At 35.2% G+C, this 13,348-nt stretch overlaps 1 protein-coding gene across 2 annotated transcripts in view; it reads left to right on the top strand.

Moving 5' to 3' along the window:
* The window catches only part of LOC138700299 (maltase 2-like), a 53,425-nt gene extending 40,487 nt beyond the window's left edge, over positions 1 to 12,938 (top strand). The window contains exons 9-10 of one of the 2 annotated variants that reach the window (XM_069826823.1): positions 766 to 903; positions 11,760 to 12,938. In XM_069826823.1, coding sequence (XP_069682924.1) covers positions 766 to 903; positions 11,760 to 11,925 — 304 coding nt within the window. In that variant the 3' untranslated portion in view covers positions 11,926 to 12,938. The remainder of the gene's footprint in view (positions 1 to 765; positions 904 to 11,759) is intronic. The other variant, XM_069826833.1, reaches the window with a different exon arrangement.
* Positions 12,939 to 13,348: the final 410 nt, after the last annotated feature.

Here is a 13,348-nt window from a genome sequence, read left to right as displayed (position 1 = left end):
TATATTATTTAGGTTATGTTTGGTATAGCTTCTGCTATATTATATTAAGGATAGTCGCGTATCAGAGATTGTTTAATACTAAGATTTATTGAAAATCATCTGTCAAGTGATGTTGATTACTGGGATCCGGATGATTGAAGTGGAATGCAAATGTTTTAATATAAGTGAAACTGAATCAACAAGGCCCAAAGAGTTTGTAATACTTACATATTACAAACTCTTTGACAAGGCCTTCTTGACTAGTAACCGTCCACAGAGTTCAATGAAGATTCCATAGTTGGCACAACTGATAACAAGAAAACATAATCATAAAACACTACTGCCATCTAGCGTAATGTTGAGATGGTACAATAATACATTTGAGGACAGTTGTATTTTCGTAAGCCAATTAATATTTTATTGTATTGGAGTACTTTGTTACTTCTAATCTTTATATACTTTCTTCTAATCGTGTAATAGTCAATTAAATCCCACTCGAGTTTTGATTTTCTCTAGATAAATCAAAACCTCTAGTGAGATTAGTGTTGAGAAAAGTATTAATTTGGGACTAATAAAGTATTTGGATATTTTTTATTGTACTCTATCCAAGAAATAAGCTGTTAAATCTACACAGTTATATTATTTACAGTCTGTATACTTGTGAAAAATAGTCACTACATTATTCTCCCACTACCCTGATTTGAACAGCATCTTTGAAGTTATAACTGTTCGTTCCTATAAGACTGGTTTGTAATTCTGCATTTTGATTTATACGATATGTTTCAGGGAACTCCACGGAAGCGACGTGTTCATCGTTATTATGAACTTGGGGAACGTTACGAAAATCGTAGATCTCGGTCAGTACTACTCTGCAAAAAGGGATCTTTCAGTCTACGTAAGCAGCGTATATTCGTCTTCTGAACTGTGAGTATTACAGACTGTGGTCTTCATGAAATTTAACGTAATATTAATATAGTTCAGTGACCACCACCACCACCACCACCACCACCACCATAATGATCTTAATCATCACCAACATAGCCACAATCACCATCATCATTGTTACCATTATAGTACATGGAATGTGTTTTTGGTCCATTCAATTTTTACTCCTTTTAGGATTCTGAAGATAACTAGACGCCTACAAATAGCAGGATATTCTGATTATGCTGTTAGCACGGCGCAAGATTACTGTCTAAAACAATAGAGGATAAGAACAAAGGAAGGAATGTACACCTGTCAAAAGAAAAAGTGGCCGCTCTCCTGAAACAATGTTCCCTTCGGGTATCTTCGCTACAATTCGGAGACAGGCGATGTTACATGTTGTTGGACCACGTTGCCTGATATCTACAGTTATAACTGAAGTATTCTGTGTGTTATCGATAGCATAATGGTAGCGTTCAGGCCTCTTATTCATGAGGTCCTGCGTTCGACTACAACCACGTGCTTTTTATGTTCTTTTTTGTTCTGTTTTTGAGAGAGACAAACTATATACAATGGCTCCTTTCTCTTTTACGATTATTTTAGTAATTAACATCAGGTTCATTAATATATTATGCCATGACTTTATCATTATGATATTGTGGCTGCAAATGGAAAGAAAAAAGATTTTATTCTCAATAAAAATATATTTCGTGGCATAAACAAAACAAATTTACTGGCGTCGGCCTTAAAACATTCAAACAATTAAGCGTTCAAAAAACAAAACAAAAGGCCACAATTCAATATTCAGTCTATCTTCCTCTTATCTCGATCATCTTGCAGTCGAGTGGGCATGGAATTGACTAGTCTTTGCAAATAGCGACTGTTTTTAGACACGATATTCCAGGCATTCTGAACATACATACATAAGTGTTCTGTCCATGGGCAGGTCTTTCATTGCAAACCCAGCAATCTCCAATCTTTCCTATTTTCTGTCTTCCTCTTAGTCTCCGCATATGATCCACATATCCTAATGTCGTCTATTATTCTTTTCAACCAGAGACCCAACCAATTACTTTTTATCTTTCTAATCAGTTCCAGCATCATTCTTTCTTCACTCACTTTTTCAAACACAATTTTATTTCTTATTCTATCTGTCCACTTCACACGCACCGTTCTTCTCCACATCCACATTTCAAATGCTTCAATTCGTTTCTCTTCATTTCGTCGTAATGTCCATGTTCCTTCCCCCTACAATGCCACACTCCACACAAAGCACTTCACTAGTCTCTTCCTTAGTTCTTTTTCCAGAGGTCCGCAGGAGATCCTTCTTCTTCTATTAAAAGCTTCCTTTGTTCATGTTTGCAGTTTTTCTTGGGAAGGATAGGCCTAAATGCGGTAACATCCCGTTGCTTTCCGTACACCACTATCTCTTTCGCATCTTATTAAATTCCAGGGGGCCCAAGCGTGGAGATGAGGAGAGTGGATTTGACTAATTGGGCCCTCCGGACTTCACCGAAAGTCACGGCAAGGGTTAAATATTAATTCTATCAGGATGTTTGACCTTATCAGAGATCGGGAAATCTCAATTAGCCTTTGCCCCCCGCATCCTGGACTAGCTTCCACGAATCATCAGAAAATCTTCCAATTTTTCCGAAAATGTTTCCACACTTTTGCCCTCGTAGCTCAGCGGACGAACGTCGGAATTTAGATGTCAACGTCTCAGGTTCAATTCCTCGTTATTCCTTTTCATTTTATTGTGATTCAAGAGAGTGTAATGTAATAATACAAAAAGAAAAATTAATACCAGTATTATGCAACTGGATTTTTCCAAACCTAATATTAAATTTACGTTATTTATATCGCTAAAGAATGATTACAATATAAATAACTTGAATATTATTTATACAGTATCACTAAAGAACGATAACACAATATAAATGATAAATATCGGTTTGTTTAATTAATATAAGATATTATATAATACGTATTTAATTATCTAAATAAAATAACCTATTTTACAAAGAAAGATGTTTATTTGTGTTATAATAATTACTTACATAAAATACAGATTATTTATATTGCGAAAGAACAATAACAATATAAATAACTTGAATATTATTTTATAATGCTAATGAAGGAAAACAATATAAATGATAACTTGAATATTATTTATATCGCTAAAGAACGATAACAATATAAAAAAACGTGAATATTATTCATATCGGAATTTCACAGATTTATTACAGAAGTATTTAAGAAATTGTAGAAGAATAGTAATTAATAACAGTGTCCTATTTATTCTTCTTGGAGCCAAATTTGTAACTTTTAAAAGTGTGGTTACTATGTTGAAGTGTATGTGTTGCAACGGATACTTGATTTGTTATGTATGTGAGTCAGTTATGGGATGCTTGATGTCGTCGCAATGTCGTAATTATAGTTTGATTGTGTTTGTGTGACTATTGTGTATTAATTTATGATGTATGGTACGGAAATCTGCATATTTGTGTTATAGAAGTGTTACGTATGTGTGTTGTTAATGTTTTTGTATGTTTCAAATTGATAACTGATATTTGTTTTGCAATCGCAATGCCTAATTTACGGATTGTTTATGTTTTGTTTACATCGCGTAAGCTAATTTAATTTTCTTTTCCATTTCTCTTTATGCTTATCTTTTTTGTGTATAAAACTATAGCTCTAACTTACATATGTAATATAGGGCTAACCCCCATTGGAGATACTGTAACTACAATAGTAATAATTATTATTCATATCGTTATAAAACGATAACAGAATACAAATGATGACTTGAATTTTATTCATATCTCTAAAGAACGATAACAAAATATAAATAACGTAATATCCATAAAGAACGATAACTGGATATAAATGATAATTTGAATATCATTTACATCGCTAAAGAACGATTAAAAAATAAAATGAAAACTTGAAGAAGGCGCGAACCCAGAACCTTTGAATCATTAAACAAGCACTCTACCGCTGGTCTGCGAGGAGCAGATATGGAACACTTTCATAGTTCCGGAACTGCTTGTACAAGCACATGAATCGTGTAACATCGACGCGACCCGAAATGGACTTTGAAAATATTCGCTGTTCACGAGTGCGGCCACTTTTTTTTTTTTTTTTTGACAGCTGTACATTCACTCATTAGTCACTCTAGGAGGGAGAAAAGTCTGTATTAGAGAGCTGCAGAATACGACTTACAACCGGTTCATATTCGACCAGTCAGACAACATCCTACAAGATAGAATGTCCGAATTTTAACCGGTTACTCCTGATGTTATACAGGCTAGACAGAACACCAGGTGCACTGCATCATACAAGAACACTGATATTATCTGAGTACATAAACGGAGTAACAACTGAGAGAAATTTACTATGTGTATTTAAAATATATATATATATATATATATATATATATATATATATATATATATATATATATATATATATATATTAGCTTTATATGGGCCTACAATTTATTGGGCATTTTAATACACTTATCTTCATATCTAATCTACAAATGAACAAATGGACACCGGCAACAAGGAAGGAAATAAATGTAATGCATAATATGAAATCTGGCGTATAAAGAAATACAGTACAAGAACAGAATTAATTACAATTACTTACTAAATAGAAGAGCAAATAAGTACATACATTCTATTGTAACGTTTACACATTAAACTCAAAATGCATACCTCTAAAACAGTAGTTGTTAATATATAATGCCTTTTAATTACTCTAAGCAGGTGTATTAGTATTTCATTAATAACTCAATTTTAAGAAGATAAAATGTTATTAACAAAAGGAAAAGCACTCTCAAGCTCTAATGCTTGTACTTTCGCAATGATGTTGCTCTTGACGATACCCAACTGTGATACCTGTATGAATGATTGAATGAATGAATGAATCATTGAATGAATGAATTAACCAATCAGTGAATCAATGAATCAGTCAATGAATCAATCAATGAATCCATGGATGACTGATTGAATGTAGTGAGAGAGAAAGAATTATCAATTAAACGGTAGGCCTACACGATGATAATCGCGTCCTTGCATGGGCTCTTGGAACTCGTGCATGGCTCAATATAGTCTGCCTTTGTCGTATACCTACAAGAAGGGAGAGACAACTCGAGTATTCGTTAAACCGACAGACAGAAGAGCTCTGCATACTGATTACATCGCCAGGCGATGAATAGCAATATATAATTTCTATTTTTCGTAACCGGTTTTCCACGACTCTAGTCTGTATATGCCTGTGGTGAGTCGAATCCTCGCTTACTTGATTTATAGAAGAAACACTACTTCTTTTGTCGTAATGAAGGACAAACTTTTGTGCTAACTTGCAATGAAAGATAAAATTAAAATAATTATCTACTGAATTAAAGCTACGTAAATCTGCACAGTGTAGCTGCTGTGCTCCAACCACGAGAAAGTCTCTGCGGGTTGAAAGGCAGCGGGGTAATGCTGTGAATGAATGTTGATGCCATAAGATGTCATAAGGTCACACACGTGGGTACTCGTATATCTATTGGCTCGCTCTTACAGCACAAACAATAACATTGATACACACATGTTTATACTACTCTAGTTACAAAATTAGATCACTGTTAATCTCCTGGTCTTTTAATCTCTCCATACAGGAAATAACAAATGCAGGAGAGCGCATGGTTTTTAAACTGACGTTATAACGAAAATATTATCTATCTACTTCGCTCCAATAGATGACGCAATAGTAAGCACATTCCTTTCACGGTTGATCTCCTGGTTGGAGAACAGTACTCGTTCGAACTTCCAATACAGGCGTAACCTCAGTCGGCTGAGGCGCTTCCCTGCCGATCCGGAGTTGCGCTCGGGCGTGGGTGCGATTCTCGCCTGGGCAGATTCCCTGGTTGGGTTTTTACCGAGATTTTTCTTACCGTAAAGCGAATGTTTGGTAATCTATGGTGAATCCTCGTCCTCATCTCGCCAAATACTATCTCGCTATCACCAATCCCATTGACGCTAAATAACAAAGCAGTTGATACAGTGTCATTAAATAACCAAGTAAAAAAAAGTCACAGATGCGCGGAGAGATCGTGATTATCTCACAAGGAAAAGCACTCTTTAACTGTGAGACTGAGAGTGAAAGACTAGTATTACACTGCAAATGAGGTAATAGAGAGATAGCGGAGGATTGGGGAATTGTCCACTCCTAATTTTTACCTGTTTCTAGGAATTAAATGCTAAATTTGTATGGAAACACGAACAACTGAAGAACAATACAAATAGGTTCTAAGATAAACATGTAGCCTATACTACTACGGTAGTTAAATAAATAACTAAAGAAATAATAAATAAATAATTAGTAGGATAATTAGTAAATAAATAAATAAATTAATTAATAAATAAAAAGTAAATAAATAAACAAAACAAACAATGAAATGAACAAACGAATGGACGAATAAATAAATAAATAAATAAATAAATAAATAAATAAATAAATAAATAAATAAATAAATAAATAAATAAATAAATAAATAAATAAATAAATAAATAAATAAATAAATCATGTTATATATTATGATGCACAATTGTAACTAGTTTATTAAGTAATCATGTAATTTAATTTGTCATCTAGTTTAAGTAAGTTATTATTCTGTTGAGAAGCTTTTGCCATCTAGTCTGCTGTCAAAAAGTCTGAAAGTTAGAATTTATAAAACAGTTATATTTCCGGTTGCTCTGTATTCTTGTGAAATTCGGATTCTCACTTTGAGAGAGGAACAGAGATTAAGGGTGTTTGAGAATAAGGTTCTTAGGAAAATATTTGGGGATAAGAGGGATCAAGTTACAGGAGAATAGAGAAAGTTACACAACGCAGAACTGCACGCATTGTATTCTTCACCTGACATTATAAATTAGGAACATTACATTCAGACGTTTGAGATGGGCAGGGCATGTAGTACGTATGGGCGAGTCCAGAAATGCATATAGAGTATTAGTTGGGAGACCGGAGGGAGTAAGACCTTTAGGGAGGCCGAGACGTAGATGGGAGGATAATATTAAAATGGATTTGAGCAAGGTGGGATATGATGGTAGGAACTGGATTAATCTTGCTCAGGATAGGGACCGATGGTGGGCTTATGTGAGGGCGATAATGAACCTGCGGGTTCCTTAAAAAAAGCCGTAAGTAAGTAAGTTCGATAATTCTCTGGCTTATGCATATTTTTCTGTTTCGATTTTGTCTTAGGTATACCTATAATTTTCTTTTGTATTAACAATGTATTATCATGTATTTCCTTTTTATCTTCTAGTTGACTGGAAGAGAAGGCCTCAGGGCCTTAAGTCTGCGAGAAAAAATAGAGCATTATTATTGTTATTATTACTATTATTATTATTGTTATTATTAGTGTTATTATTATTATTATTATTATTATTATTATTATTATTACCATGAGAATTTGAAATTCATAAGAATGAAAAGAATGTCATAACAGTCTAATGTTTAAATTTATTATCACTGATATTACTACACTACTGAAATGGAAATTGCAACAACATGAACGAATGGAATGACAAAGCTGAAACTGAGGGTATATGAAGACTGACAGTGAAGCAATGATAACAAATTCAGATTCCTCTGTGCTCACTTTGTTACAAAATTCAGTAGAGGATGTGACCTCTACGAACTGCAATACAGTTTTGAATTCTTGGAGAGATTGAGCCAATAAGATTCTGAATTTATTCCTGAAGAATGTCATTCCATGCTTGTTGAACTGCGAGGGTCAGTTGTGTAATAGTAAGGGGTGGCTGTGGAGAATTGTAGGCTACACTCTTCGACCCATCTTGTCCCACAGATGTTCGATCGGACTTAAATCCGGAGACCTGGTGGACCATGGTAGTATTGTGATGTGTTCGAGAGCATTGTGAGGACGAGCACTGCCATGATGAAACATGTCATTTTCAATGTCCATTATGAGAGGAACAACCACTGGATTAATTATCCTGTTAACATACTGTCGAGCATTCAGTTTGCCTTGAATAATCACCAATGGAAATTTGACATTAAAGTCAATAGGTCCATAGACCATAATGCTTGATGTTGCCCTTTGTGTCTCTCAGTAATAAGGTCTACTCGTTCTCTCTCCCCAGTATGTATTCATGCACTATTGCGACGATCATTGTGGCCAAGATTCATCACTAAAGATGACTCTTTGCCTCTCTTCCTCCCAGTGCGATCTTTCCGCACATCAGACTAGCCTTACTTGTCATTGTTGGCGACTCATTGGAACACCAGTTGCTAACACGGGATCGCAAGCCAGCTTGACGCAAACGGTTACCAACTGTTTCTTTGGTAACATGGGAAGCCACAGTTGCACGAATTTCATCTGACGTTGCTCGGGGTTCCTTCAGAAACGTCCGAATGATGCGTCGATCCTCCTGCTCTGTGGTTAGTCTTCGTGGTCCTGTACCAGGACTACGAGCTTGTATCTCTTCATTTGACCGCTACACGTGTACTGCATATGCATTACGACCAGCACGTGCAGCAACATTCCTAAGAGAAAACCCACTCTCACATAGACCAACAATTCGGGTCCTCTCAATTTTTTTAACCTGATTATTTAACGACGCTGTATCAACTACAAGGTTATTTAGCGTTGATGGAATTGGTGATTGCGAGATGGTATTTGGCGAGATGAGGCCGAGGATTCGCCATAGATTACCTGATATTTGCCTTAGAGTTGGGAAAAACCTCGGAAAAATCCAACCAGATAATCAGTCCAAGCGCGAATCGAACCCGCGCCCGAACGCTTACGCCTTAGCCGACAGAGCTACGCCGGTGGCTCGAGCCCTCTCAAATTGCGACAGTTGATATTGCACTCTTCTCCGTCGTCTGGGCATGTCTGACGTCACGTCACGTCACTTCACTTCACTTCACTTCACTTAGTCAACTACAGAGCACTGTTCGCTGCATAATGGACGATGCTTTTTCAACTGCCAATGACGTGGAACTGCCTTTTAAATAATCCTATAACGCTGAAACTGGTATCGTTTACTTACCTTCATCTATCCAATTAATAGCCCAAAATTCAAATCAATACAGTAGAGTCTCGTTAATCCGAACTACGCTAATCCAAAAATCTGGTTAATCCAAACAGAATTATTTTAAGAAAAAAAAAAAACAAATCTATTGTAATAGTACAAAGTAGCGAAAAGAAAATATGTAAGTATAAATTCACTCAATTTCTTTTACTTTAAAAAATTATAAAAATAGCACTTTCAAGGGTACTTAACAATAATTTTTTGTGGTTCTAAAAATAGCAACAGGTTACTCACGCCACCCCTCCACCGCCTTTCAGCGCTCGTGAATAGCATGCATTGCATTACAGGAAATATTTCGGTTAATCCGAAAATCTTGTAATCCGAATAGGTCTTGGTCCCAATTAGTTCGGATTAACGAGACTCTACTGTAAACAATTCCTTCTTGGTGTTACAATTTCCATTTTGAGATGTGTATCATATTACTTTTACTGTTATTATTTTACTATATTATTATTATTATTATTATTATTATTATTATTATTATTATTATTATTATTATTATTGAATGAAGTGAAGCTATCTTGTTTCATTTTTCTGCCCTACCACAAGAGCCATTCCACTGCAAACTAATCAAGATTTGATATTACTATTGTTATGTTCTTTTTTTGGGCACTTTTAACTCTAAAATAAATTTGATCCGTGTGTATTTTTTCGGCGGATATTAAATTACTGAAGTTTCGAAAAATCGTTTGTACCAATTCCATCCATCCATCCATCCATCCATCCATCCATCCATCCAAGTTCTAATCATTAATATTAAGTTTTTGAATCAGATGAAAGGTAAAAGCATATTCATTACTATAGAGGTTTATATGCAGTAGAAGTACCTATGGAAATGTGAATGCAGTTATTAGCTTAAAGTGCAGTATATGTACTGTGAAAATTTTATTCCGAGACTTACTCCTGAGTCTTCATAAAGTTTGAGATAAACATAATAATAACTAATATTTCATACTGAATATCAATAACTTGGTAATACTTTTACGCAAGAAATACCGAGGATAAGGCTTCAGATATTATGTAATTTCAATGCCATGCACCTACAAGAGGACAGAATTAAAATTTGTATTGTTGTGCACCTTGCCCATGATACAAAGATTGAAATGGAACGTTCTATTCCTCAAATAATGTGAAGAGTCTGGGAAAATATTAATAGGAGCAGAAATAACGAAAGGTGTTAAAGGTACACATTTCGATAAAACAAACTCACTTTCACCAACAATGTCCAATAGAACCTTGACTCTCTCAACCCACAATTTTGCAAACACTGAAAGTAGCGTGATGATTTCTATAAGAAGCAAATGTCCTTTCTCCTTTAACAGACAAAAATTGAGTTTTTAGTCCTCCCCTAAGCAAAAGAATTCCTTTGTTTAACTCGCCGTAATTCGGAAATCAGTATAGATTTTGAGTACCAGCCACTTTTAAAAATAATTTTCATTCTTTCTAAACATTTCTCTTGCTTTGCCCCCGTATCTAAAGTGAAAAATAAAAAAGTTTGTCGCTTATCAACTTTTGAGGGTGTCAATGTTTATTTTGAACGGATATCTTGGAAGTCAATATTTTTTCTCACTTTGCGAAAAATATATTGATTTCGATTTTTTAAATATGTTTTCCTCATTCATTTATCTATGAATCCTAAAAATTACACCGCGATTGATGGCTGTCATAGGAGCTACGACATAATTTTTAACGGTGAGGTAAATATCGCTCTCGTCAGCTTGATGCGAACGACAACGAAAGAACTAAAATGGCGGACGATTATACCCAGTATTTATAAAGCCTTACAACCAAGCACTCCTCCTAGAAGTGATGCGTCGAAGCTGTCTTCGGAGGTGAATTACATAGCATAGCATGATGCTGGTGTTGCTGCTGATATTGATGATTAAAAGCAGTGGTGGAATGCGTATAGGGTAGATGAAGTACCCCGCTATAATCTATCACAAAACACCGTCTTTGTCTATCACAAATTCCACTTGGTCCCGCAGAGACTAGAACCCGGGTTAGCAGTTTGGACAGCCGACACTCTAGTAGTGGTCTAGCCGTTGGACTAGGGATGTGTCTCTTTCATGAGTTATCTCAATTCCAGTCGTATTTTCTCTTCATCTTACAGTGAAATATCACGACGAGGTATTTTATGTTGACCTTGTTAGCTGCATCGCAACTTTTAGAGATCGTGATTTTGTATTGATGTGACTGCTTATTGTAAGTTTAGCATAAAGAGAGAATAATTATTTCTAAGAACTCTCCATGGTAGCTTTCGGTCGAACTATGTCTAAATTTACAATAGAAATGTACTTGTAACAGATCTATAAAATTTTCATTGTAGGCCTACTGACGCATAACGAGCGGTTATTATTAACGGAATGCTTAAGTTTATTGTAGCTTATCAATTCTGAAATAACTCAATTCTGTACAAAGTCTTGGAAACAAATGTCTTGCTTGGAAGCTTGAGGGTTTCTATACAAGATTTTGTAGCTTAAAAATCTTCTTGTTTCTCTTCATCTGTAGATTTTCATGATATGAACAACATAGCCAGCTTTTTCATAAATCACTCTTTAGCCTTGCTTTGCATTACAAACTGAGCAAATATATCAACAGATAAGACAATTACTTCACTTTTTGTTGACGTAGTGGTACATCCTCGTCATAATTCCGAATTTAGCCGGGTTTCTACTCGTTTTTACAGTGATATACTAAGTATAATTATGTAATACAAGTCTCTGACTCACCAATATTTTCTTTTTGTTACAGGAACAAAGTCATAGGCCAGAAGATTTTACTGTTTTCCAAAGAAGCCATTGTGCTCTCTTCCAACGAGTTCAAGCAACAGAATGCCGCGACGTTCAATATTGTTTCGCCAGCTTTATTATTGCTCGCTTTCGTCCTAAGTGCACTTATAAATTCTACGTTCAGGTAATAGACTGAAGAAGCCAATAAGCAACCTATAGAAACCTTCTGTGACATGAAGTTATTTCTTGTTACATGGTTACGTTATCTCACTCAGAATTGAGAACAAATTTGAAATGACAACTTGTTCTTTAATTTCGGTAAGTGTAGTTGGTATGAGATTAATTTCATTATTTCAGATAGCAATACTACCATATAAAATGCAAGAATAATCATTTAAGCCGTATATGATGTATTCTGAAATTAAATCCATTTACATAAATACATTGTAAGTCCATAATACTTGATAGATCTGCATTGTAATTTGTAGTGTTAGTTAATACAATTTATCAATAAGTTTCTACGCATGAAGATTTTAAAAACATGTTTTTGTAACTATCAAAACCACTGTTATCTCACCATTATTATAAACCGGTAGCTGTCAATGATTTGGGAATAATAAGTCTGCTTCACAGGGAGCTTCTACCTGAAAGCCACATTTGCATAATAAGTCTCTTCATAGCTAGGCCTAACTCTACATTCGAATATCTTTCAAGGAAACTGTTCTCTGTTACAGCTGATATTCTAAATATTACATTGGAGTTTATTATTTTACGTGGCATTGATAAAGTGCAATGCACTACGGGTTGTGTGAACTGTGACATAGTTGTGACATATCATGCACATTCATCTTCAAAGTAATCTGTTTCAACTATGATGAACTTCTGCCAGCATTAAATTTGTAAAATTAGCGAAGAAAGTCTAGATGAAAACGTTTCGGGAATCAACTAAAGGCTTACGTTGCATGGGTGACCTTATCCGCATACCACTACCAACACCATCGTCACTACCTCCATCTTCTACGAAACATTTTGTCTAACACTGCACTACTGCTCATGGAACAAACCACACAATTTTCAAATTTTACGTTACAGTTTAAAAAAAAATGTTACTCAGTGATGGTATGATAGACTTACAAGCAAACGTTCTGATGTGGGCAGATAAAAAGTCATTTTTTTTCTTCCACCATGTTAATAATTTCAAAAGAAGTGCTTATAAAAATGTTGGCCACTCGACGCAATTACGAGGCCGTGAAAGTGATTTTCCCTGGTGCCGTTTATAGAAAAAAGCACAATTGCATGGAAATATTTATTGAAACAGATACAGCAATTGTTGCGCTACTTCTAAACATATCCCTCATTGGAATTGAGACTTTTGTCATACCATTGGATCAATTTTTGTGTCGTAGAAGTCAGCCGCCTCAGATCGGAACCAGCGTTTGACTGCGTCTGCACCTCTCTCTGTCGATCCCATGATATGAGAAATGTCTCAATTACGATGGAACATATGTGGAAAAATAACTAAAAAATTACTGTGTCCGTTCCAATAAATTTATCCAATGAAATTGTGTTTTTTTCTGTTAACGGCTCCTGGCGAGGTTATTTTTTTTACGG

The sequence above is a fragment of the Periplaneta americana genome, chromosome 1, assembly GCF_040183065.1.
Source record: "Periplaneta americana isolate PAMFEO1 chromosome 1, P.americana_PAMFEO1_priV1, whole genome shotgun sequence".
Classification (NCBI taxonomy): domain Eukaryota; kingdom Metazoa; phylum Arthropoda; class Insecta; order Blattodea; family Blattidae; genus Periplaneta; species Periplaneta americana.
This window is presented reverse-complemented; position numbering and strand designations above follow the sequence as displayed.